Below are 27,818 nucleotides of genomic sequence, written 5' to 3' on the forward strand. Positions count from 1 at the left end.
CCAACAAACCAACAGTAAGGAAAAAGAAATCTGAAAGGATAAAGTCAATTGGATTCTTCTCAAAACCTAGGGCAAACACCTTTGTCAGATCAAACATATTTCACATTTCTATCCAGCAAGCAACTGGCTGAGATGAAGCCTCACATGGCAACACACTTGCATGAGGAAGCAAACTGGGGACCTCAGCCTGCAACCCACAGTCATATGGATCAACAGAGGGGTGAAACTGCAGTTATGCTGACATTGGTGGCTCTCAGCCTTACTCTTCCTTGGAAAAAAATAAATGAGTTTCACCTACTTTAAAAGAAATAGGTATTTGGTATTATTGTAGGGTTTTACTCCAATATGAGAAGGGATGTTGCACTGCTCAGACAGAAGGCATCCTTCATTTCAGACCATGCAAATACTCAGAATGAGGGCACTGGTTGATTGAAGGACATGGGGTTTTGCTTGCATCAACAGAAAAGTAAAATCTTTCCTGTGCCTATATGCAGTAGAACTCAAAAAGTCCATTTAAACCTGCCAGCCTTGTGTACAGGCTCACAGGTGACACTGGAAAGGAGATTCCAGTACATAAAGGGGGCCTACAAGCAAGCTAGAGAGGAACTCTTTATGAGGATGAGTAGTGGTAAGACAAAGGGGGAATGGCTTTAAGCTGAGGAGATATTTAGATTACATATTAGAAAAAATATTCTTCACTATGAAGGTAGTGAGACACTGGCAGGGGTTGCCCAGAGAAGCTGTGGCTGCCCCATCCCTGGCAGTGTTCAAGGCCAAGTTGGATGGGGCTTGGAGCAACCTGGTCTAGTGAAAGGTGTCCCTGTCCATAGCAGGGGGTTGGAAATGGGTAAGCTTTAAGGTCCCTTCCAACCCAAACCTTTTCAGGATTCTGTGATTCAGACATGGTATAAATCCAGGCTATATGAAGGGGTTGGTATTTCCATGATTAAACTTGTGCTGAATTTGGTCTACTTTCCTCAGAAGCCATTTTACTCTTCGGGTCACTATGTGAACTGATAGCACTCTAATATCCCTAGTTAATCCCCACATGCTATGCATAAGGTTGTGCCCTTTCCTATAATAATCGATACTTCTGAACACTGTAAGAACACTCAGTAAGTGCCCTTAATATACAGCCGTAGTAGCAGAGCTCAGCTTTGGGCAGGCTTTTGCTGCCTGTCAGGAGCTTGCTGCTCAGAAATGCTTTCTGCAACAAGCTCTCTCAGCCAGTGAAGGTTTGTGCTCAGCTATTGCTTACCACCGGTTCAATGGTGAAAACATCATTGGAGGAAAGCATGGAGTCTTCCTGAACCTTTGTCACCTGGTTCTCAAAGGTGCGGATGAGAAGAGAAAGGCGCTCTTGGAGAGTGGGGTCCACCCCACCCTCCTTGCGAGCACAATCCATCCTGTCATCTTCCTGCTTCTGCAGCCTGCAGCCACAGGGACAGACAAACCAAGCAGGAAAACTGAGTAAGCAACATACTTGCAGAGACTGTCCTATACATGCAGGAGCAGCAAAACACTCGGGGAAGAACAGCAGCAGCTCAGCAAGTGGCTGACTGCAAGCAACAGGCTCCTAAATGGATCTGATTATTACCAGTCATTAGCTAGCACAGCAGGTAGTTTTACTCCACACTTACAAGCCAAGAACAGGTTTCTGAAAGCTAGCAGCCCTCAAGAGAGCCTCCTGGTTCAAACCCACTGGCCCAGCCGATAGAGATTTCACCAACAACCTCAACTGGCTTTTCCTACCATAGGGCTAAAGTGGGGGGTAAGAAAAAGACTGAGGAGCACACACTGCAATGCTTCAGTGGGAAGGGGAGAAGCAGGTAGGTTTCAGCTACAGGGTACAAGCATCACACTTTTTTTCTTCTTTTTTGGACCTACAGGGATAAGGAAACTGTATCTGCTCTGTTGCTTGTCCTGCTTTCCACCAGAGGATCCTGAAGCACTTCAAAAGCAAACTAAGGAACTCAGGCTCAGTGCGGTCCCAGGTAATGAGGGCTGACACCTTCCCCAGCCTCATGGACCCTCCATAGCCCAAGGATCTCTGAACCTCAGTAGTTTGCAGCTCCCAGATGTGAATTTGCTCTCTGAGGAAATCTAGTAGTTGCAATCAACCTTTCCTCCCCAAAACATCATCCTTAGATGGAGTACGGCTGGAACGGGAATGGCAAGTGTTAAGCTACATTGCCTTGAAGCCCAGGGACACGTACCCTGGTGCTGTGGATGGGTTTACTTGTCCTAAACCATTCAAAAGCACCAACACCTCTCTCGGGACTGGGCAGTGTGTCTTACCAAAATGAATCTTTGAAACAAACCTCAGCTTCTGCTGATCCTCCTCTTCTTGGTTTACAAAAGGCTTCCACTGGAAGTGGGCTATGATTTCACTCTGGTTGTGGATGACCATGGATCTGTGGTTTGACAGCGTGAGGTAAGTCTTCTCAACTGTCAAGGAGTTCCTGTCCAGCCTGATGTTGACATCTACAGCTGCTCCATAAAGGCTTGTGTGAATATCTTCACCTGGAACAAAGTACATGGAAGTCTCTGCTCATCTCATTTGCTGATGGAAGTATAAGGAACAGAGCAAACCACAGTTAACAGAAGAAAGAGCTACAGCTTTTAGCTGCCGCAGTTCCACAGATCATACATTTATCACATCCTGACAGCTACATGTGGTACAGCATGAGGATGTCCTGACATCACCTTAAGCACCTTATTCTGGGCGTGTTTGTAGAGATTTATCACCAGAGTGCCAACATTTACAGTGAGATTCATTCTGATTGCCTGGCAAAGACAGGCCCAATAAACTACTTAATAAATCAATCAGCCTTCAAGCTGCTCTTCTGCTTCTCAGCAGATGCTGACTAATCCACAAGGAAAGCGGGCTAATGTAGGGTCAGTTCTGCCCTGAAACACATCCAGGCTTAATGAGACTTAAGAACATATTGATGAGAACATAATAGAGTAGGCAAGCTGTGGCCCAGGGTGACCTGCAAAGAGATGAAAACCACATTCTTTCAGAAATCTGTCATGTGCTAAAAATGTGTGGCATCACAGGGAAATCTGCTTTTGTGCATACCCGGGCACAAATAAAACAGTGAAAAGGAGGTGTTTCACTTCCAAATGACCTTATGACACACACCCCGAGCTGTGCTCCTGCAGCCAACTCTATGGGTTGCTTTAGCAGGCCTTTTGTCAGGAGGACTGTTACACTGTTGTGGAGCTATAAAGCTCTGGCAAAAAAAAACCTCAAGTAAATGAAGCACAAACTCAATTCCCTCTCATGTACCCTCAATGACAGACTATTCATCTTGAAACACGAGGCCCTGGAGAGGGGCAAAGGCCATATTCTGTTTGCAAGGAGTTGGAACAACCTTACCTAAAACAGTATTAAAAAATTGTCAACATTATTACAAACAGTTCTAGAAAAGGGGAACAAAGGCAGGAAACAGTTGCTACCTACTGGCTGTGTTGACATAAACAAACACTTTGGAGAACGACTACATTCACCCATCAATTTAATTGATTTGAACTATAAAAGCCCATCACCAATCAGGTGTATAACTATCAGCTCCCAGTCCTTGGTCTGTTGCAGTGCTGCTACTGTTAAGTTGCAAAGTCAACATATAATTGCACAAGCTCCTATTTACACCTTTTGTTTTTTGCCTACCTTGAAGCAAACATATAAGAACATAAAAGTCTGACAGAAACCAGTCATGCTGCTGGGAATTCCCACAAGGAAGAAAAGCACAACATGCACTCACCACCTGCAATAAGCAGACAGAAAATCCTTTGCCAAGTTTTTAAATGGCCAACAGAAATCATTTAGACATGGAGGCTCTCTGGGAACCTGGTGGGACACTGTCTCAGGTCAGGGCCTGCTTCTCCATGCTGCAGCCTAGTGCTCATCAACATGAGGCTGATCACGTTTGGTCCTACAGATAGCAAACAGCAATGGGGAGGAAAGGCTGCTGGGGATCCTGTACTTTCAGGGCCAGCAAGCAAAACTCAGAGGCAGGTGTGCAAGGCAGAACCTTCCCCTCACCCAGGGCAGGGCAAGCTCACACATCTCCAGCTCCTGCTGTGCTGCACTGGAGAAACATGCTTAGCTGCTCTCTTCTTCTGTACAGGAATAACCTGAATTTGGCAGAGAACAAGTGTTGCTCCCCAGGGCTCAGGAGGGGAGACATTATTCCATCCAATTTGTACAAGTAAAGTAATAAACCCTGTGCAGAAAAAACTCAAACTCATTGGCTACTATGGAGCCAGAGGCAGATACCACTCACATCTTCTACCTGCCCTTGAAGAAATAATCAAGGAGCTGAGGCTGAGCTCTCTCTTCCTTGCCCTGGGTGTGCAAAGCCACAAAGGATGCTCTGAGTCTGGCCTGTGATACACAGCAAAACAAGCTGAGATTTGCTTTATGAGAGCTCCTGCTCAGCAACTGTCAGCCCTCCTGTAAGCTGTGTAGGAAGTTGAGGGAAAACAACCAAATGCCAAATATGCAGCTGGTTCTTTGGCAGGCTTTTAGCACAAGGCTGGAGGTTTCCAGCAGGACTAAAACCATCAAGAAGTACTCCTGTGACTTATGTTACCTCTCTTGTGGGAAAGCTGCTTTGGGGGGCTCCACACCAAGGACAGACAGGACAGTAATGGAGCGGACACTCCTGCTTGACAGCTGGTTCTTGCATATGCTGTCTCCTAAAATTCTCCTACGTGTACTGGCTCTGATCTCTTTCCTCAAACAGGGTGAGATCTGCCCCGAGGCTTCTGATTCTGTATTAGTCTCACAGAGCCACCAAAGGAAAATGCTCTCCATAATCACTCTTATGACTGATGGCAATAAAAGCAGCTCAGTATATAATGTCTGTCAGCTCTGCACAAGCTCAGGGGTGCTTTATTAATTACCAAAGTTTCCTGTGCTGACAAAGAGATCCCATGGGATAAGGCAACCAATGGGGAAAAACTGTACAGAGTAATTTCAGCACTGAACAATAGATCTCCTGGACTAGAAGCACATTGTAGAATCTTGCCATGAGGCCCAGTGGGTACCGCAGATACCCACATACAAGCACAGAATTGGGTCCTACACCTTGAAAACCACCCATCATATCATATTAGGGACTTCTTGGAGACTGGAGTCTAAAGTAAAACACGATTTGGGTAGCTTTGAACACAGAAGTGATTCTCCTTCCACAGTTCCCAGCATCTCTCCAAGTAAGTCTTGTCTCTGTTGGCCTCCTTCACTTGCATGGAACATTTGACATAGATGTTACTGTTTCTGGGTGCTGTGGGATTGGTAAATTTGTTTTTCACCCCTGGCACAGCTCTGGGAACCTGTTAAGTATCTCCTTAGCCACATGCTCCTGAGCAAAGCTCACCCTCCCACACCAAGCTTGTGCTATACTATCAGTTGTGACTCCACCAAACTGGGCTTGATGTATGAACAGCAGTACACAGGGCACCTAGCTTGGGCATCTCACCTGAACACTGCTTGAAAGCTTAAATAATAAGTAAGCTTTATGAATCTTGACTTGGCTGCGACTAAACTCCACAAACTCATTTTCCCACAGTCACACAGGGCGGCTGAAAGTCATCAGGGAAGGGCTGAGGACTTTCAGTGGCACCGAGTGATAAACCCTTTCCAAACCTGCATGTGTACTTGGCAGGTAGGCTTCAGAAACCCTTCCTAGTGCCACAACCTGATGTTAAAGAGACGAATAGGGATGTTCTGTAGCCCATAACATCCCACGCTACCTTTATTTCAATGTGCACTGGGATTTTTCACGCCCAGACACATGTACGTGGAGAAATGGAGGAGTTAGGCCATGTAAAGCACTGAGGGTCAAATACTCAATGTAAATCATTATGCTTTTAGAAGTAGCAATGTAAAGAATTCAGTTCTTTCAAGGAAGAAACCAATGAGCGTCTCTCTGTGTAAGCATAAACCATTCTCTGTGAACAGTTCATTAACCGAAAAGTATTAAACAAAACTGCGAAAACTCAGAAGGCTACAAAGAGCATTCGAAAGAACAGGAACATTTTTAGAACTCACGACAATTCAAATGCTCTTTGTGGGGCTAAAGCATCGCAGTGTCACGTAGGTTAGGCCATCCTGCTTCCCAGGACTGGAGTTCAGGAACAGGGACAACACAAGCCTCTCTTTCAGGAAAGAGAAAATGCATACCAAATGCATTCACACAGATGAGCAAATGCTGCGTTCAGCAGCACAAGATACCTCTGCTGAAGCAAGGCTACAGAAGCATTTTAACGCCGCACCTTTTTTTTGAGTTTTCCCCACTTAATCTTGAAGCGACATTTAATACTGACAGTATTTCTGTGGCCTGATCCTGGAATGACACTCCCTAGTATAAATATTATACCTGTATTTGGATACAGTGAGCACTTCCTGCCAAATCCCAAGTGGCCTCTAGACCCAGCTGCTTTAGTCCTGATGTTGTGAAGTGTGGGATATAGATGGATAGTGGGAAACAGAAAAAGGCTCTGTGGCAAGACAACAGAGAACCACTATGTGGGACAGAGACATATAAGAGACAGTGGGCATTGGAAAGAGCCTGTCAAGACACGCCACACTTCACACACAGCACTGTCTAGGAATAAGACAGTGCACATGTGCACTAATGGAGAATAGAGGTTCTGCTTTCCTCCACTCAGCAACTCTGAGCAAAACAGGATTCCAACAACCTCATTCCTGTTTGAGAGGATCCACTTTAACAACCCCTTAAACAGCAACTAAGCTTCATTTTTCTTTGACGTAAAGGGGGCAGGAAGATGCACCTGGAGAGGGAATTCGGATGGCTGGGACAACAGGAAAGAGGGTAGATGACCGCCATGGGCGGGTGCTGCATGGAGAACACTGTGCTGACACCAGGGTATCCCCAAGGATGAGCTGGCACACAGCAACACAGGACACAGAGAACAAGGACAAACTCATCCTTTGCCCCTTATCTGCTCACTTCTAAGAACTGAAGCATGCACAGGTTTTGAAAGAAAAGGTTTTAGAAGTAGCCTGTAAAGTCTTGCAAAACAAGTTTAACATTATTCTGTTTAGGAAGGGCTCTGTTTGGAAGGACATAGAGAGGGTGCACCATGCAGCGCCCAGCTCTTACCTGTGTCATAGTGAACTATCAGGGATCGGGAATAATCACCAGTCTTCAGTGGGTGAAACACCACTGTTACTTGCATGACTTCACCAATCTCAAGAGTTCCAATGGAGGGATCCACAGAGAAAGGGCTGCAACACAAAGAGAGACATCAGGACTATAGTTGGAAATTTGAGGACTGTATTCCTTTTGTAATCTAGTTCACTTCAGCTCACTTGTGCAAGCAAGGAGCAAGTGAACCACAGTCAGTAGAAGAAAAACTGAACATACAGGATCTTCTGAAGAGACTCAGCTCTCAGAAGATTCCATGGTACAACATGACCTCATGTTCCCCATACTCTGCATCCAGCTCTCTGCAGTGAGGCTCCAGAGTCCAATTGCCAGCTGTACGATCAGAGAATAGGCTTTGAAGAAGACAGAGGTGGGGAAAGAGCTATTTGGATACACAACTTGACACTGACTTCACATCAGGCATTTGACGAGGGGACCACCCGAATGCCGTGTGCTTGTGGCCTCCTACAGAATAGGTATACTTGGCTGGTAGTGGTATGTAACCATTTCAGAAGGTTATTTAAGATCAGGAGGTTACAAGCTGGCTACTAACATATTCTAGCCCTCTCCAGGAAATCTTGGAGGGAGAAAGCCCTAGAAGAAAAGGCCCCCAAACCATGCACCAGATATTGGCTACATCTTTCGCCTGAGCCCTCAATAGCATTCTGGTTTGGGGCTGTAATGCAGCTTTGAAGCCAGTGCCTGCTTCTCTCCATTTAAGAGTTCATTCTACTTAATAATATTTGATCCCAGGAACCAGACCAAACCCCCTGGAAAACAAAGTTCTTGGACCACACACTGTTACTGCCAGGGCCTCAATACCCATTGCTTAGATCTACGATGTCTGTTTGCACTCGCTAATACAGACGCAGCTGCTACTAAATTCTTCAATGGCTCTCTCACCAGCTCATAGTGTGCTCATTTCTCAGCACTGTGTTTGGGCTACATAAACTGTGCTCCTAGAGCTGTCATCTGCCATTAGCAGGCAAGCTATCTTCCTGGGTCAGCTCTTTCAATCTAACAGAACCAGTCGTGTAAGATGCTGCTTTAGAGACACCACTGCAGTATAAAACTTCACTGCAACTTGCAGAGTTTTCTCAAAGGTCGCATCATGCTTAAAACACTATAAGCAACAGCAAACCCCAGGTGTTCTGCCCATCTCCAGCTATGGCTGCAGTACAGCAGCTCAGATGCACCAATTCCCTTTTGTTGCTGTCTACCAATTATATTATCACAAAACAGTATTTTGCACAAGAAAGATAAGCTCCTTTACCTCTGAGTGCTGATGCTGTAGTGAGCCTTACGATTACCGATGTTGCGCACCAGCAGAGTTTTCTGAGTGTTGAACTTGACTGGACACTCTGAGAAGTTCACCTGGTCAGGGAAGTCCAGGATGGCTCGGGCACCTATTGCTCGAATAGGCACAATAAACTTCTCCCTTTCTGTGATGCAGATGAGCTGGTGGATATAATCCTGCAGGGAAAAAAAACAATCTTAGCACAGTGCACTTAGTACCACCCTTATGGCAGGAGAAAAAACTGCTGTTTTCTGTGAGTTTAACAGTAGCATTCAAGAATGTACGAGTACTTTTTGCCTTAATGACCCTTCATTCCAGTAGCACAACTTGGACAGGGTGGTTAACTTGCAAAGAAGAAACAATCCCATTGATTCATCTGCTTTCACAGCGAGCTGGCAGCATCAGACAAAATTAGCTCGTACTTGATTATGATTCTCTACCAAAATAATTCCATGTAAGGGATCAAAGCAGTAACAGAGCCTGCTTTGATCACCACTGCGGATTATTAAAGGCACTGCTAAGAACTCAGTTGTGCCACAGCACTAACTCCAATCCTAGCAATGCAGCGACCCATTGAAGCTTGGCAGGGTATGCTCAGATCGATTTTGCAAAAGGCCTTTGCCAAATGCATGATCAACAGTTTGTCTTTGGTGAAATACTTCACAAGCTGGAAACAAGCATGTTTTTCATGTCAGGTGAGCATAGGGTATGTGTGTATTTCCCTTTGTTTCCCACGTCATTACAGGGACAAGGCTGGGGCCACACATTTAAAAAGCTATCTGATGCACCTCCCCTCCCCTGAACTATCCCTGCCTTATACCCAAATGTCGTGGTTTAAACCCAGTCAGGTAACTCGTTCACTCACTCCCCCCCCCTTCTTTCCCTCCCCCTACTCCAGGAGGGATGGAGAGGAGAATCGAAAAGAATGCAACTCCCACAGGTTGAGATAAGAACAGTTTAGTAACTAAGGTATAACACAAATCACTACTGCTACCACCAATGATAATAATGATAAAGGAAATAACAAGGAAACAGAATACAACACCTCAGCACCAGCCGACCGATAACTTGCCCCCCTCCGCCCGACCAAGCACCGACCGATACCTCCTCCAACCCTGCAGCCTCTCAGCCCTTCTGGGTAACTCCCAGTTACATCCTGGGCATGACGTGCTGTGGTATGGAATACCTCTTTGGTCAGTTTGGGTCAGGTGTCCTGTCTCTGCTTCCTCCCGGCTTCCCCTCCTCCCTGGCAGAGCATGAGGCTCACAAAGTCCTTGGCCAAACCAAAGCATCGCTATCAGCTCTGTTCCCGAGCTGAAAGTCAAAACACTGCACTACACCAGCTACCAAGAAGGAGAAAAATGACTGCTACTGCTGAACCCAGGACACCAAACTATCCTTGTGAGATGTTTGAGGAGTACACTAACAATTCCACCCCTGCCCTCTGCAGCCTATTCCATCTCTACCCTAGACCTAAAGAGAGTTCCTCCTGAGCCTAATCTCAATTTCCCTTTACATCTCATCCTAGCCTCAGGGGATGCAGGAAATAGCTTTGCTTCCTCTCTGCTGCATGGTTGATGCCTTAATCACATCTCTCTGGTAAGGTCTTGGTGCCCTTTTCTCATGCCTACCTGAGACAGGTGGCACCAGTACCTGCAGGTGGCAGACAGACTTCCCTACCAGAGCAAACTCAACTGTACTACTCTCAGCACTGGCTTGTTCAGAAAAGAGCCAGACATTCCCCTCTCAGCATTCTGGTATTTAGCAGGAAGAGGCGAATCAAATCACTAACAGATTTTCGTGTAGGGATGAGCAGATCCATCTCCAGATGTACAGTGTGGCATTGCTGTGCTGGAAACATCGCCTTGCCTCCAGTGACACCAGTGATCAAACTTGCCTCCAGCAGCTCTCTTACTGATGACTTGATAAGAGCTCTGACTCTTATCACTTACTTGCTGTCCTGATCTTTTCTCCTCAATGATTTTAACTCATTTGATATTTTTATAACTGTTGAAGTAGCCCCAAACAATTTAATTTAGGAATTGCACACAGCAGCAAACTCCCTTAACCAGAACTCATCCAGATTACTTTGCACTTGGAATTTCCTGCTTTCATACTTACCCTGTTTAAGCCTGGAAGGGACCTGAGACAGCCAGATGAGGCACAGACAGAGAGCTATTGCTTTAACACAACAACTAAACCATAAACCTTCAGCTGGGGTTTAAGGCTGCTGTAACAGATGCGGTCACATCCAAGACATAAAGGGAATAAAGAAGGTTCTTTTCTTCTAGACATCTCAAATATTCACACTGGAACTGCAGAAGGGGTTTTGCTTCTCACATTTGGAAGGTAAAATGCCAGGAAGGGAATGCAGCAAATTACCTACAGAACTGAGTATCACATTTCAAGGACAGCACTTCAGCAAGTCTTTCTGAATTAGCAATTCTGTACCCAATTTTGCATCCTAAGCCTTCTAAAATAAAAGCTAAGGGCAGCCCATGTGAATTCAAAGCATCAATTACCTGAGCACTTCATGTCCCGTGCTGTTTAGATGCTCAGATGTAAGTAACACAATGTGAGGACACACAGGAACACATAGTGGCACAAGAACACCCACACTGTACAAGCACAGGTAACTAGGGACCACAGGGCAGCTCCTCTTTAGTTTTCTATATCCATGCTAGCTGAGGATAGGACAAAGTGTTCAACTAAACCTAAGCAGCAAATGGAAGATGAGAAAACAGTTATGCTCAAAGTAATTGTGCACCTCTGGCCAGGTGCAGAAACATCAGCTGGTGCAGAGCTATCCCCTAACATTGCCTCTCCACCACCATTATGCAAAGAGGCAGCAGGATGCTAGTGGAAGGAGTTGGCCTGTCTGCCCTCATTTCACTGCAATGCTTCCTCCTTTCCATGCCATGTAAGAAATCCTTTTGTACAACAATCCTTCAGATAACACCATTGACCCTTCATATCACAGAGAATCAGACTTGCCAGGGCCACAGCACTGATGCCTCAACCTTCCAGAAAAATGTCCCTGTCATGTGCACAGCACATCCTCTCCCCTGGACTCACAGCTAGATGCAGGCACAGCTGCAAAACTTGAAACCCCAGGGTATAAAAAAGCATCAGCTTTGCTCCAGCCTAGGGTGAGGCAAGAAAGTGGTTGCCAGATGGGAAAGAGAAAAGCATTCTGGATCTCTTTGTTCCTCTAGTACTTCCATAATAATTAAACCCCTACCATTGAGTAGAGAGAGGGCTAAACATCATATCAATACCTCTCCCTGCCATTTTCCTACTGGTACATGTGGATCTTCCCTCATGAACGCTCAAGAAAGCACAGGGAGGGAAAGCGCAGCTGGTCAGTCCCAACTGCAGTGGCCAGCAGCATCACACCATGCCAAGATGGGACTAGCTGCAGACTGCCTGCCCACAACCTTGAGGTCTGATGGCACACTATGGACTATAACACACAAAAAATGCCAGAAAGTACAAGAAAAATGATGGCTTTAGAGATAACATGCCGCTGTCTCACTGCTGTGTCCAACGTGATATACATTAAAGAGAATGCAGTTTACAGAGGTGGTGGTCCTCACTCTCACTCTGATCAGGCTCAACTTTGGGTTTTCCAAATACCTGGTCAGTTTTAAACAGACTTCTGTGTTTATTGGAGGAAACCCATCATTATGCAGCAATGGACAGATACGAGAAACCAACATCGAGAGGCCACATTACCCCAGAGAGTGCTCATTCCTGAAGCCAACAGATATTACATTACATATTCTAGCACCGAAGGATAAAAACAACCTGAAACATGTAACATCCTCCAGCCTATGAGAGCATAACCTTCACCATGAGGAAAGAGTTTCTCTCAGTTCTAGATCCAGTGCAACTCCACTGAATCAGGACAGTTCCTCAAAACCCACACCAGATGCCCCTTCTGAAACCAACCCTGCAGGTTCACCTGCCACTGAAGGCACCATCTCTTGGGACCTCCAGGCTCACCTTGTTCTCCTCAGGGGTGAAAATAATGCGGAAGGTTGAAGACATGCCAGGTGCTACCTTATGGCTCCCACCATCGGGGCTGATCAACTTGAAATAAGGTGAGTTTTCCAAGACGAGCTTCACCAACCGAGGAACCTGCAGGGCAGACATGAAACTATCACTTTGCCACTTGTGCAAACATGGGGAGAGGAGACTTGGCCATGCCCTGGTGACATCCTTCCTTAACCACCTTTCCAAAACATTTTCAGGTAACAGTACACAAGGGTAGACTTGAACCCCTTCTGCCTGGCCAAAACATTCTAGGCCAGAGGCAGCAGGGCAATACACTGCTGTGAAAGAAGCACCAAGCAGCTTCTTTCATACCAGCACATACATCACACCATGTAATACACCAGCAACACAGAGGTGAAATACCTGAATCAAGTCATCTGTATATTCAACGAGCCCAAAGAACCTGCTTGCTTCTGCTTGTACACACCCATGCCTCTAGAGGGGGAATATCTTATCTGAAGGCAAAACAGTATGTGCTGTACTGGAGGAAGAAACTCACTTCTAATATACCAGGTTTGAGTGGGGAAGTCAAGCTGTTGTGCTAGTCATGCCAGCAGACCAGCAAGAGAAGGAGACCACAGACTTTGTGGCCTTACTGGGAATAGAAGTAAACCTGAAGAGCAAAAGGAGGAGCATAGCAAGATAAAAAGCCAACCTCAGAAAGAAGGGGATAGCTAAGAGAATTTAAAGTGGGGTGTAAAGAAGCAAAGGAAAAACACAATACACTAAAAGAAAAGGCTGAAGCAGAAAATGAGAGCAGTCAACTTGCCTAAATGATGGAAAGCCAAACAAACCCCCAGGCTGTACCTATCAATTATGGGCTTCAAAGGAATTTTATGCCTTGAGATAGGTGACAGCACCGACTCAGTGTCGTTTCATTATGAAAAGCCAGTCTCAACTCCCCAGAGGCTCTTGTGGCCTGGTGCTTTCAGTCAGGCAGCTGTCACTGCAGCAAAGCCAGACTTTTGGGAATTTCTCCCGACAGCCAGGCATCCCTGCAGGCACCCTGCTGCAAGTTCCTGCCCTCTGGAATACCACATTAGTGTGGTTTAAGCCCAGCCGGTAACTCAAAGCCGCACAGCCACTTGCTCACTCACCACCTCTTTCCTCCCTCACTCCCAGAGGGATGGAGAGGAGAATTGAAAGAATGTGAAATCCACGGGTTAAGATAAGAACAGTCCAGTAACTAAGGTATAACACAAAACCACTACTGCCACCACCAGTAATGAAAATGATAAGGGAAATAACAAGGGAAGAGAATACAATTGGTCACCACCTGCCAACTGATACTCAGCCCGACCCGAGCAGCAATCTGGGTCTTTGGGGTAACTCCCCCCCATTTATATACTGGGCATTACGTGCTACAGTATGGAATAGCCCTTTGGCTACTTTGGGTCAGGTGTCCTGTCTCTGCTTTCTTCCAGCTTCCCCTCCTCCTTGGCAAAGCATGAGACTGAGAAAGTCCTTGGTCAGAGTAAACATTACTTAGCAACAATTAAAAACCTCAGTGTTACCAGCGCTGTTCCCAGGCTGAAAGTCAAAACCAAGCACTGCACCATACTAAGAAGGAGAAAAATGACTGTTATAGCTGAACCCAGGACACAAATGCATGGAGACAGTAAGCAGGCACCTCCTAGCACACAGATATCAACCCCTGAGTTCAAGTCTCATCTCAGAAAGTCTGAAACAGGTTTGACTGACAGGCAGCTTCACTGATAAGGCAACCTGCTCTAGTTGAAGATGTCCGTGCTCATTGCAGGGGGGTTTGGACTAGATGACCTTTAGAGATCCCTTCCAACCCAAACCATTCCATAATTCTATGATAAACAACAAACCCACACGAGGCTTGGAAAACATGGAGGCTCATTCTGCATCACCTACCCGAGCCTGATAACCCATGGTCAAGGCAGTCCTGAGCTCTCCAGAGGCCCTTTGCTCCCAGTAATGCCCTGCTGTGGTGAACTCCAGGAGTCAATTTCACTACTACAGACAAGCATTTTAGTCACCAGGTCCCCTGAGAGATGAGCACAGGTTGCAATGATCTTCATCAAAAGCCACACAGAACATCTCTGAGGGTGCTGAGAAGCAGCCTGAAGACAGGAAAGATTTTTACAGCACACAAGTAAGAGCAGCAAGTACATAATGAAGCACTTCTGAGACAGAGTGCTTACAGAGCAAGCCTCTATTTGGAATATACTTTGCAGTTAGCTGGATTTTTATGGTGCAGACAACCTCAGGTTACCATGCAGTAAGATTCAGAGGAATCTGGGAAACTGGTGAGAAAACTTTGATCCAGAGCACAGTGTTACTTTTCTCCAGGACATTACCAAAAGCCAGCAAAGGGAGAACATCATAGCCTCTCTTGGGATTATCATCTCTATCTTTGTGTACTTAAATATACAAGGAATTTTCCTTAGAGCCAATCTTACTTTTACACCAGTGCTGTCCAACGGTGGAGGTCTTACTGGCTTCAGAAGATTGGGTTTTGGGTTTTTTTTTCAGAATTTTGGATAAAATCAACAGTTCACACATTGCCTCCCTTTTACAGGGTACAGAAATCCCAAGGTGCAGCTGTACACATATATAACTTTTTACTGGGGAATAGCAGGAATATTAATGCAGATGTTCTTTTCCACTTAGGGAAGCAAATTAACTGTTCACCTGCTAGCTGGTACTTGCCAAAGACAAACATTTTACATGGATAATGGAACAGCTGAAGCCAAAAGACTTAGAAGGAGTGAAGCAGAGCAGTAGAAAAAGAGAAACTGAGGCCCATTTTAATAAGAAAAGTGGATACCTACAGCAAAGATTGACCAAAATGCACACTGCCCTGGCTGTGCTCTGGCTCTCTAAAGGCAAAGCCGAGAGACACGCACTTTCAGAAAAACCTGAGCACAACTGAATTAAGCTTAGCAGGAGCCTAAAATGACATGTGAAGTCCTCCCCACTGCGTCCACTAAATCATTCTGTTTCCACTGCTGTTTGAAAATACCTTTCCTGGGGTGCTAATGCCACGAATTATAACTTATTCCACCATAAGGTGGACAGTAAGATGCACAGAGGCAGCTAGACAGGCTGAGAGAGGAAAACTGCCCTGCCAGAAACCAAGATTAACAAAGGAACCAGCAGCACATGGTCCATACTCTAGGTAAAACACCCAAGCAGGTAAGAATTATATAGCCCTCAACATTCCCATCAATCTAGGGATTTCAACAGGAAGCATGCTGCCTAGAAAGTTGCTTTGGGTTAGATACCACCAATGCATGGCCAAAATCAGAGAGAGAATCTGCAGCACAGGAAGATTTCTACCATCTTGCAAAATAAAAGTGGTGAGACATTTTATTCTGGATGTGCTGTGCTGGAGCAGATAACTTGATATGCTGTATAGTGTGTGGATTCCACTGCTCTCCTCTTCCACCACAGTGTTAAACCTCCATGTCCCAGCACTTACCTTGTCTTTGTTCCTCAGAATCAGCGGCACTTCACAGACCTCGCAGGGAAGGTAGTTCTGAAACACCACCTCTGACGGGAAAGGCTGAAACAAGCTCTTGTCCAGGTCAACTGCTGAGAACTGGAGATGCAAGACACAGCAGTGAGAGGGTCAGATGCTGGGAAATATGTTAATGAATGAGAATCCTACATTGATCTCCAGTGAAGTACAGTCTTCTTGGTGAGTACACGTGCCCAGCTTACATGAAGGAGATGGCAGAGCACCCACCCGTCTTCTGAACTGATCAGATGTTTCAGGACCATGCTGAACAGGTTTAAACTAAGAAGCTCTTTTGGTGGGTGTTTATTTAGGTTTCCTTCTGCAAAATGCAAGGCAGTGCTTACCTCCAGCAGAGCCCTCTGCTAATGGGGTCATTCAGCTCCAGAGACTTACTGAAAGAGCCACGAACCCTCATAGAGGAAGCAAAACCCAAGAGTTTAAATGAGACTCCACAGGGAAACAATTGGGCATGATCTTTTCTCTCAGAGAGTGAGAATAAGTCCCAGACATGCCCAAATGTCTTTATTTCTGTATAGAGCCTAGAAACAAGTAAGAAGACAGCAGTACCAGAGGATGTAAGACCAAAAAGGAAGTAACACAGTAATTAGGAAAAAGACCAATGAGGTGAATGCTGGATAGTGATAAGGTTCACCTCTTTTATCAGCATTATTGGGCAACTGAACTAAGACTGGACTTGGTATCTTCTTTTTCCATGAGCTTTAAATGGAAGCTTTAGTGTATTCTATTATTGCTGTTTTATTCAATACTACTGCAGAAGCATGTCTGAATACACAAACAGCAAATGCTTCCAGAGCAGAGGCATTACTTTGAGCTGGTTTTCCCTTCTTCCAGTTGCACTGGTCCCAGACTCTCACTGGAGAAGAATGTTTTACCTTTCCCCCAATGCAGGGAATTACACCACCACCAGTTTGAAATTACAACAGGACCTAGTCACCGAGCTCTTTAGATAAGATGGGGGCAAGCCTGTCACAAGCACACATCTTCTTCAAATGTCACATCAAACAGCAAGGGAAAGGGCAGGAAAAGGTTACCTTTCCATCTGAGGTTTCACTCATGTCCTGAAGCTGGATAATCTGGGGCCGCCTCATCTTCCGAGTGCTGGCCAGCCTCTCCTCAGTGCTGAGAGACATCTCCTTCAGGAAGGCAGAGGGAGTCAGCTGAAACAGAAAACACCATCAAAAGCTACAGAAACACCTTTGCTTAGAAAGGCTTTCCTTGTTCAAGTGCCACTGATGAATAGTTTGTGATCACAGCCAAAGGACAGTCCTGGAAGTTACCTCCTGAAATATTTAACATCAGTAAATCAACGATTTTGAGTGGAATACATGTGCTCTCATCAAGTGCCTCTGTACCATTACCTTCTCTTCTTCGTGACCTTCCTCTTCAGGCGTTTGTTTCCTCTTCAGTTTTGATGGATTGAGCCAGTGACCTCTGCAGGGATCAGGGAGGAGTTCCCAAAAATCCCCTAACTTCATCCTTGCACAACACTCACAACCAACACACGCACGGAGATGTCACTGTTGGGTGAATCAGAGGAGAGCAGAAAAGCAGTGTTGTGGCAGGACTGCTCCCTCCCTGGCAATGTTCAAGTCCAGGTTGGACAAGGTGACATAGTCTAGTGAGAGGTGTCCCTGCCGATGGCAGGGGGTTGGAACTAGGTGACCTGAAGGTCCTCTCCAACCCAAACTGTTCTATGATTCTATGATTCTGTGACTGAGATGAAGAGGAACGGGTTATAGTGATCTCTTTTTAATTAGCACTTGTTTTCTCTCTGTTCTGGCCTCACAGACGTCTCCCCTGAAGTATACAGAGGTATCTCCTTGACACAGCCTCACCACTAGGTCACTGACAGTCTAGTGGGCTCCAGTCAGCAAAAGGGACATTTGTGAATGGGACGGAGGAATTGCCCTGACTCCACTGCTGCTTGCAGGGCTGGATCTGTCCTCCACACAGGATAGGAGACAGAAGAGGTTCCAAAACAGTTTTTCCATCTGGGACCAGCCATGTGTCTCAAGCTTTGAGGCAGAGCTTGGGCAGCCCACCACATGCCCAGCTGCCTGGAGGGCAGGTATGGCCAGAGAAGCACTGGCAACTATGCCTACATGACAGAAGGTATGACTGCCCACAGAAAGAGGATGGACAGAAGGACACACTCATGCTTCAGCTACTCCAGTGCAATTCCCAGTACGTTCATTTAACTTTGCTCCAGTGGCACACCCAGGCAAGACTCTGGACTATCCCTGAAGCAGGACACAGTCCATCACCTACTGCACCGTGATTGACACCTCCTCCACAAGCATTGCAGCAAAGAGATGGGGAGGTAGTGTCTAGCTTCACAGTGCTGCTAGACAACAGGGGCAGGTACATGAGGGACATAGGGAGTTTCCAGCCTCAACACAGCTCCTTCCTGGCCTGTAGCATGTACTTACAGTTCCAGACTCCTCTGATTCTCTGACTAGCTCAAGATTACGAGGTGCCATCACTTTGCTCTGGAATCTACCAGCCTTTGTGGAGGACCTCATGGACTGGAGCATCTTGACAGTAGCCGTATCTCAGAGATCGCCTGGAAGGAGTGAAAATGGGACTTTCACAATCCAGAATCTCAGTCACGGCAGACCCAAGGATACACCTGTGTCTCTGGCTGTGGCACACTTCATAAGCGGAGAACATAGGGCCTCCCCACCCTGTTTCATGATAATGCCATATTTAAGTACCTGAGTTAAGATCATAGAAGTAAAACCCCAGAACAAACAGTCCCCAAGCGAAAACAGCCTTTTGCTATTACTCCAGTCCCACAAGCCACAAAGAGACACCAGAACCTGCTGGCACTTCTCACCTTCCATTACAGAACCCCATTTACTGGAAATATCAAGCAGATCTCTATTCATCTCCAAACTGCCCCTTAGTACTCTTTGACAGTTTTTTGGTGGGAACAGAAGGAAGGAAATGGTACTTTGCATCTTCATTTTCATGCAACATTCATATGGATTTCAGTGATTTATTACTGGGTTTTGAGAATAACTGGATCATTTGTCCCAACTGTCTAAACTGTAATTTCACTTTTCTTGAAGTGAGTCCTGTTCCTCATGTGCACAGCACTTGTCCCAGTGGGCTTCCACTCTCCACACCCCCATTCCAGGCTAGCAGCTTCCCCTCCCCTCTAGGCATGGAGCAAGGCTCTTCCACAGCCCCACAACTCCACATCCCTAGAGCCCAAAGGAGGAGAAAAGGAGCAGCACTAAGAAAGCAGCCACACCATCCCGTAGAGAGGCAGGACACAACAGCAACCCGGACACAGCCCACCTCCAGCCCACCACCCCTGCTGCTATCTTCCCCACCTCAGACAACCCTTTACCTGCCCCAGAAAGGAAGGAGGGGCTGCAATTTCCCCTCCATTCCCTCTCAGGGCACAGGCAGCTCCATTTTGGGTTCAGAGCGTGAATGTCCTCAGCCTGCGCAGAAGGACCTGCTGTGCTAGGCCACAACAGCCCAGACCACTTGGGAAAGCAGTGAAGAAATATGCCCAGGGCTGAGCTAAAATTCCTGACACGTCTCAGGAAAACCCGATGTATCAGGGCTGGGTGCCAAGCTGAAGATCACCAAGGACACCCAAGCTTCAGCCTCTCCCCCCTGCCCCCCAGGCTCCCTTTATCCAGGCTCTACAGCTAAAGCTACAAGTCTCCACCATCGCTGCAAGTTGCACGGCAAGTTTAGAACCCGCTAAAGCCCCTCGTAACCTCCCCAACCTCCCTCTTAGAGCAGGCGCGTTCAAACCCTGCCGAGCCCCACACCGCTGCCACAGCCCTGCCCCGGGCCCTGCTGCCAGGGGAACCCCTTCCTCCCTCCTCAGGGGCCCGGCACCGCCCGCACACGGGCAACTCACGCTTCTCCTGCAGGATCCCCTCTGTGCAGGGTCCAGTGTCGCTCCCCGGCTCCGCAGGAACTGCTCGGTGGCTGCGGGCAGCCTGGGCAGGCAGCAGTCGCCCAGGGAACCGTTGGTGCGGCCACTCCCCAACAACTGCCGCTGGGCTGCAACGGCCAGGGCAGCACCGGGACGGCCTCGGGATGGAGCTGCCCCGCACCTCTCCTCAGCCCCCCCCCCCCCCGCGCCAAGTAGGGCAGGAGCGGTTCACCAGCGCCTCAAGGAAGGGGAAAGATCCAGGCCTGCCTTCAGCTGAAGGCTGCGGAGCTCCTCCTGCTCTAGTGAGGGCAGACACGGCCCTGCTCGGTGCTGCGCGGAGCGTCTCCAAGCAGCAGCAACTCGGGTGTAGGTGGCACGACAGGAAAGGTCACCAGGCCGGTGCACAGCGGGGGGTTACCACCTTAACCACTTCCACACCAAGGCCACGGATGTGTGTTCAAGCATTTGTGGCTCTGGGATTTCTTCAGCTCCAGGCTGGAGTGCACAGTGCCTTGAGCAATGTCAGGATCACAACTGGCCGACTTGCCCTACTCTGGTGGGTTACAGTGCCACTGAAATTGCTAAAGTGATAGCCTTGCACCTCCCTGCAGCTCAGTTCTTTCTTAAATAGCTCACTCTGCAGTGAATGACTGCAGCAGGATCAGAAAGCGCACCTTGGAGCAGCTTTTGTTAGCGTCCCATGAGTTTCATATAAAGGAACTTAACACACTGCAGACAAGCTCAGAATGTCTTTGCTTAAGGAGTAAAGAAAATATTTTTCCAGCCCAAACCCTCCTGCCTTCCTAGGCAGACCGAGGGGGCCAAAACCATTCCTTTATGCTGAAGAATTCAGGAGGCTCAGTGGCACAAACACAGGCCCTGCAGGGCCCACGAACTTGGTGGAAGCTGTGCTGAGGAAGAAGTTGATGCGAGCACTAGATATGGCCCTGAGGAATGCAAACCTGTTTGTGCTTACGGCCAGTAGCTTCCTCCTGTAAAATAAAACTAAACAGCTCTCTGATGATACTGTGCTGGAAAAGACAGGAAATGGAGAATAAACAGCAGTATTGCCTACTGGAAATTAAGAAAAAAAAGGGAAGTTTCATGCAAAGGCACAGCTTCATGTCTGTACATGGCTCTCACTGTGCCACGTGCCAGTGCTGTTACTAGAAGAGACCCCATGCCACTTGTGCAGAAGCAGTAGCACAACCTCTGAGCTGTGCTGAAACCAACTGGTTGCCCTCCAAACTTAAAGGCTAGGAAAGTATTGGCACACTCTGCACCGCAATACACGACACCCAGCTCTTCTTGTAGCATCACCAACTGGTGCCTGAATGAAAAGGTGCCATCACCATCTCTGAGGTGGTATTTGGCCCCTGTACAGTCTGGGGCATAGACTGACCTTGATCAGGAGGGTGAGCAGTTAACCAGTCACCAGATCCAAAAGGAATGCAATCCTCAGGTTACACAAGTGGATTTCTTGTCTTGCTGCAGGTTGCACAGCACAGGAACAGGGCTTCTGACTGGCAGTACCAGGCATCCCCAGCTCAGTTACAGCCGCACCTTCTGTTTCCTCCTTCACTGCTTCATCCTGATGGTCTGCTTTCCTGTGTTTTGCCTGGTAGTTTTTCCCTTTATTGTCTCACTAGCTTAACACAAGGCCAACTAGTTTTCCCCTGTCGTGGGCTGCCAAGAGTTTCTCACTGTGTCACATGGTTAGTTTAACCTCAAGCCAGGGCTGGTGAAGACAGTGAACGAGAGCTTCTGTGAGCAAGGAGATGACAGACACCATCAAAAGTAAGGTCTGTGCTCTCCACTGCCCACCTTGGGAACCTTTAGAAATCTCAAAAGGCACAAAGGAGCAGCTTAGGTGCTCTTCAACTCAGTCAACCTGGGTGGGGATGCCAATGAGGTGTGAATGTTTAGAGGTGTCTGAATGACAACTCATGCTCCCCATGGAAGGGGAAGAAGGCCCTCAGGTGGGAGAGGTGACACAGAAGATGTCCATGTCTCTACTGGTGGTGGTAGTCAGCCAGCACAAGCATAAGGAGCCAAGACAAGCCAAGATACTTTTTGGGAGCCGGTCACCTCCTGTCAGGCAGCGATATCCATGTAGATGTGCTCAAAGAGGCTATGCAGCAAAAGTACTACTGGGGGTGTGTGTGGTTAGTGATGGTTCTCCCTTATCAACAGTGCTGTCTGTCATGTCAGTGAATAATGCTTTGGAGGGGCTGTGGAGCTCACAGCTGGGTTTTAAAAACAGTGCTGGAAGGAGACAGATGTGGCCACCCTGGCACACACCCAGGTTCTTTGACCAATGTCATGATTTAAGCTCAGCCAGTAACTCAGAACCACGCAGCCGCTCACTCGATCCGCCCCCTTTCTTCGCCTCTGCCCCCACTCCTGGAGGATGGAGAGGAGAATTGAAAGAATGTAAATCCCATGAGTTGAGATAATAACAGTCCAGTAACTAAGGTACAACACAAAACTACTACTGCTGTCACAAATAATAATAATGCTATGGGAAATAACAAGGGGAGAGAATATAAAACTAAAAAGGGAAAAGAAAACAATAAACACAAGTGATGCACAATACCACCAACCAATACCCAACCCAATCTGAGCAGCGATCTGGGCCTTCTGGGTAACTCCCCCCAGTTTCTATACTGGGCATGATGTGCTGTGGTATGGAATTCCCCTTTGGTTAGTTTGGGTCAGGTGTCCTGTCTCTGCTTCCATCCAGCTAATTAAACATTACTTAGCAACAGCTAAAAACATCAGTGTGTTATCAGCACTGTTCTCAGACTAAAGTCAAAAACACAGCACAGCACCAGCTATTAAGGAGGAGAAAAATGACTGCTACAGCTGAACCCAGGATAATATACACTCCTTATTCCATATCATTCACATCATGCTCAGATTGCACATTTTTCAAGATACCATTGCTTTTGTCTCGCATATACACACAAAAAGAGAGATATAATTTCTTAGTCCATGGACCATAACCATAAAATTTGCTGAATTCTTTCAGTCCATGGTGTCAGGCTCCATCTCTTATAACAGTCTTTTAGGGCGGGAGAGTTGGTGTGTAGTGTTGGATTGTTGCCTGCTGCCGACACCGCTGGACTCATCTGGTTTCATCAAAGTTCATTCTTTGTTGGGGTGATGATTGGAGGGAAGTCAGGGTCAGTTCATGGTGACCTGAGGACAGTTCTGCTGCTGCTGGCTTTTCCCATGACTTTATTCTCCGCTGATGTTCATGACAGCACATATTTTCTTTTCAAATCCCAGAATGGTGATGGGCATTTAGCTGATTGGCTAAAAAAGTGTTATATAGCAGTCATATAATTGAACTCACTGGCTGTTTTTCCCTAAAAACAAATCCCCTTGAGGTATACATCAGACTTCCCCATCTTCCTGTATTACCCAACAAGTATATCCAGGTCCCTGAGCAAAAGCAATCCCACGAGTGGGTTTGACTTTACCTGAAGCAGGAATAACCCAGACTGTCTTCCCCAGCAAATTCTTTATGTGCACCACAGGAACTTTATCCCCCTCTACAGTACGTAAAAGTTCTGACTGGGCTGGACCAGCCCTGTTGGCAGATCCTCTGGTGTTGACCAATCAGGTGGCTTTTGGTAAATGTGTGTCCCAATGTTTGAAAGTCTCTCCACCCATTGCTCTCAGTGTAGTTTTTAACAGCCCATTGTACCATTCGATTTTCCCAGAGGCTGGTGCATGGTAGGGGTTGTGATATACCCACTCAATGCTCTTTGGCCCAAGTGTCTCTAAGGTTCTTCCAGAAATGAGTCCCATTGTCTGACTCATTTCTCTCTGGGGTGCAGTGTCACCACAAAATCTGTTTCTCAAGGCCCAGGATAGTGTTCTGGGCAGTGGCGTGGGGCACAGCGTATGTTTCCAGCCATCCGGTGGTTGCATCCACCGTGGTAAGCACATGGTGCTTGCCTTGGAGGGTTGGTGGGAGTGTGATATAATCAATCTGTCAGGGCTCCCCATATTTGTACTTCAGCCATCGTCCTCCATACCAGAGAGGCTTTAACCACTTGGCTTGCTTAATTGCAGCACATGTTTCACATTTGTGAATAACCCGGGCAATAGTGTCCTTTGTTAAGTCCACCCCTCAATCACAAGCCTATCTGTATGCTGCATCTCTGTCTTGATGGCCTGAGGTGTCATAAGCCCTCAGGGCTAAAAATAATTCACCCTTATGTTGCCAATCTAAGTCCATCTGAGCCACTTCAATCTTAGCAGATTTACCCACCTGTTGGTTGTTCTGATGTTCTTCAGTGGCCCGACTCTTGGGTACATGAGCATCTACGTAGTGTACCTTTACCACCAGGTTCTGCTCCCAGGCAGTGATATCTTGACACAGTGCAGCAGCAAGATGGGTTTGCCTCCGCATGCCAGTTACTCTGCTTCCATTGCTTCAATCACCCCCACAGGGCATTTGCCACCATCCACGAGTCAGTATAAAGTATTGGTCATTTTTCTCATTCAGCAATGTCCAAGGCCAGCTGGATGGCTTTCACCTTTCAAGGGTTAGGTTAGGGTTAGGGTTTCACCTTTCAACTTTCACCCTCTCCTTCAGCAGTTTCTGCAACTTGTTGTAGGGGACTCCATACAGCTGCCCTCCATCTTCAATGTTTTCCCACAATATGGCAGGACCCATCAATAAACAAGGCATATTGCTTTTCACTTTCTGACAGTTTATTATATGATGGGGCCTCTTCAGCACGCATTACCTCCTCCTCTGGTGACATTCCAAAATCTTTGCCCTCTGGCCAGTCGATGATGACTTCTAGAATTCCTGGACGACTGGGATTTCCTATTCGAGCTCGCTGTGTAATTAGTGCAGCCCACTTACTCCATGTAGCATCGGTTGCATGATGTGTAGGGGAGCCCCTGCCTTTGAACATCCAGCCCAGCACGGGCAACCAGGAAGAGCTGTGCTTCAGTGCCAATCACTTCTGAAGCAGCTCAACCCCCTTCACAGGCTGCCAGTATCTCTTTTTCAGTTGGAGTATAGCTGGCCTCGGATCCTCTGTATACCTGACTACAAAAGCTCAGATGTCTGTTGGAGTTTTCTGCCACTCCTTCTTCCTCTTCCTCTGATTCATGTATTAATAACTCTTGTTCAGATGCTATCCCCTGTAGTAAGTTCATTGGGTCTTCATCTTCTTCACTGCACAAGTTGCCCTTTGTGGCTTTTGTTTGCTTTTCCCCTTGCTTACAGGGGCAACCAATATTGGCATGGATTGGTCCTTAGGTTTAAGTGCAGTGTCTATCACTGTGGCTGGAGCAGCTGCAGTGTCTGCCACTAGGGTTGGAGCAGCTGCAGTGTCTGTTGTTCAGGCTGGCGTAGCTGCTGTGCTTGGGGGTTGAGTAGCTGTGTTGTCTGTTGCTTTGCCATCAGATCCAGAGACATCTTTTTCCAGAGGTGCTCTGTAGGCATAGGCCAAGCCCTAGCATGTTGCAGTGATTTGTCCCTCTCTGGTATTGCCAGAATGATAGCACACCTCATTTAAGTGTTCTGCTAATTTTCACAGATTTTGCACTTGTTCAGAGGTGAAGTTCCAAAGCACTGGAGGGGCCCACTGGCCCAGGTGCTTGCTCATACTGTCCCCCACAGTCACTTGTGGCTGTCCAGCCTTGGTGAAAATCTCTTGGTGAAAATCTCTTGGTGGTCCTCCTATATCGTCGTTTAACCCTAGACAAGACCCAAGCCCAGCTCTGCTTAACTTTTGAGATCAGACAAAATAGGGCGTTCTCAGGGTGGTATGGCTGTTGGTAAAACACACTCTGTATGTGTGCCAACATGCTGATCCCCAGCAAAAGCAGCAGGCAGGGTTCAAGGGTATTCAAAAGCCATACGAAACCTTCAGAATTCTCAAATGCTGCTGTAAATAGCCTGGTGGGGGAGCAGGGAATATCCCTTCACAGGCTGACCACCCGAGCAGGAAAAAAAAAAAGTGAAACTGTTAAAAAATTCCATTACATGCCTCCCAAATTATAGAGGTGATGACCACACTGGGAACACAAGCCAGATCAGTTTCATGACCAATGATTCTATTGTATCACAAGTCATCACCATGAAGTACAATGAAACAAGAACCTTAGCCCAAGGCCCTCAGCCGATAAACACTAACACAGCAAATACCAGCTGTAAGTAAGGTACAACATGCTGGAACTGTGAGATCAAGAGCAACAACTTTGAGAGCCAGTAAGTCGGCATTGTGACGAGTGACTATTAATCTGAAACAATGAATGCTTATCACAGATATGATCAGACACACTCTGATCAGATCTGTTGTTATCTCAACCCTTCCAGCCCCAATGTTGGGCACCACAAAGAACTGCTGAGGTTTAAGCCCAGCCGGTAGCTCAAAACCACGCAGCTGCTTGCTCACTCACCACCTTTTTCCTCCCCCTGCTCCTGGAGGGACATGGAGGAGAATTGAAAGAATGTAAAACCCATGGGTTAAGATAAGAACAGTCCAGTAACTAGAGGTATAATACAAAACTACTACTGCTACCACCAATAATAATAATACGGGAAATAACAAGAGGAGAGAATATAAAACTAAAAAGGGAAAAGGAAAACAATAAACACAAGTGATGCACAATACAATACTCGCCACCTGCTGACCTATACCCAGCCTAACCTACCCAGCAGTGATCTGGGCCTTCAGCATCACTCCCCCCCCCCCAGTTTCTATACTGGGCATGATGTGCTGTGGTATGGAATTCCCCTTTGGTTAGTTTGGGCCAGGTGTCCTGTCTCTGCTTCCTCCCAGCTTCCCATGCCCTTCCTTGCTGGAAAAGCATGAGACTGAAAATTCCCTGATCAGAGTAAACATTATTTAGCAAGAGCTGAAAACATTGGTGTTATCAGCACTGTTCTCAGACTAAAGTCGAAAACACAGCACTGCACCAGCTATTAAGAAAGTGAAAAATGACTGCTACATCTGAACCCAGGACAGCCAAACCTGCTTTTAAATCTGCTCTTCCAGCTGTTCTTCAGGAAGCATGGCATGCAAAAGGCACACCAGCCCTGTGCCTGTGACAAGAGAAGACTCCAAACTGTGCTGGGGCTGAGGGTGGTGGTTCTCACCAGCTGCCCATGTTCCCCTTTTCCCTTGTTACACCCCCACTGTACCACTGGGCAGAGGGTCCCAGAGCGACAGGATGGCAGGAGGGCAAAGCTTGCTGTGGTGATATGGTCAGGGCTGCCCTGGGCTGTTTTCTGCACCAGCCCTGGTTGGACCTGGACGTGGTCATGCAGCGATGGGAGGGTGGCAAGGGAATTCCCCTGGACAGTGGGAGGCCACAACAAGGCCCCAGGATCATGCGGGGAGATCCCTGCTCTGGGGTCTCTCCTGGCATGACTTTGTGTCCCCACAGCTGGCAGACCCCAACCTTGCCATCACCCACAGGTGGTCTCGCCAACCATGAGTGTGCCACCAGGGAAAAACACCCCCTTAGGTGTCATTAAAGTGATGAGCTTTAATGAACTCCTGGGTGTTGGCTGGAGCCAGGTATTGCAGAGGGTCTTCTCTAGTTCCTGCCTCAATCAGAGGGCCTCCTAGTCCCATAGCTCCAAGGAATCTGGAACAACACAGGCAGAGCCATGGGGACCTGGTCCCAGCCAGGTGCTCCCATGGCTGCCCCACTCGAGGGACCAATCTTTGCATGAAACCAGTTCTCCCAAGCAGCAGTATCACAATAAAAGCCCCGTGATCCCTTCCTTCCACAGCCCTTAGCCTTACCTCATCAAAGAAAGCTGCAGCTGCCACCTGCAGTTTAACTGAACTGGAGTCCAGCCACAGCAAGAGGCTCTGCACCAGCGTGGGACAG

At 47.2% G+C, this 27,818-nt stretch overlaps 1 protein-coding gene across 1 annotated transcript in view; it reads right to left on the bottom strand.

The window, feature by feature from the left end:
- Positions 1 to 20,061, bottom strand: part of HYDIN (HYDIN axonemal central pair apparatus protein) — a 106,733-nt gene extending 86,672 nt beyond the window's left edge. The window contains exons 1-9 of the mRNA XM_057429842.1: positions 19,926 to 20,061; positions 18,472 to 18,605; positions 17,074 to 17,199; positions 15,983 to 16,102; positions 12,481 to 12,615; positions 8,452 to 8,651; positions 7,134 to 7,258; positions 2,322 to 2,523; positions 1,259 to 1,430 (exon numbers count right to left, since the gene is read on the bottom strand). Coding sequence (XP_057285825.1) covers positions 1,259 to 1,430; positions 2,322 to 2,523; positions 7,134 to 7,258; positions 8,452 to 8,651; positions 12,481 to 12,615; positions 15,983 to 16,102; positions 17,074 to 17,199; positions 18,472 to 18,576 — 1,185 coding nt within the window. The 5' untranslated portion in view covers positions 18,577 to 18,605; positions 19,926 to 20,061. The remainder of the gene's footprint in view (positions 1 to 1,258; positions 1,431 to 2,321; positions 2,524 to 7,133; positions 7,259 to 8,451; positions 8,652 to 12,480; positions 12,616 to 15,982; positions 16,103 to 17,073; positions 17,200 to 18,471; positions 18,606 to 19,925) is intronic.
- Positions 20,062 to 27,818: the final 7,757 nt, after the last annotated feature.

The sequence above is a fragment of the Pezoporus wallicus genome, unplaced genomic scaffold (assembly GCF_028554395.1).
Source record: "Pezoporus wallicus isolate ANWC-B61680 ecotype Strahan unplaced genomic scaffold, APGP_CSIRO_Pwel_v1 scaffold_3294, whole genome shotgun sequence".
NCBI lineage: Eukaryota > Metazoa > Chordata > Aves > Psittaciformes > Psittacidae > Pezoporus > Pezoporus wallicus.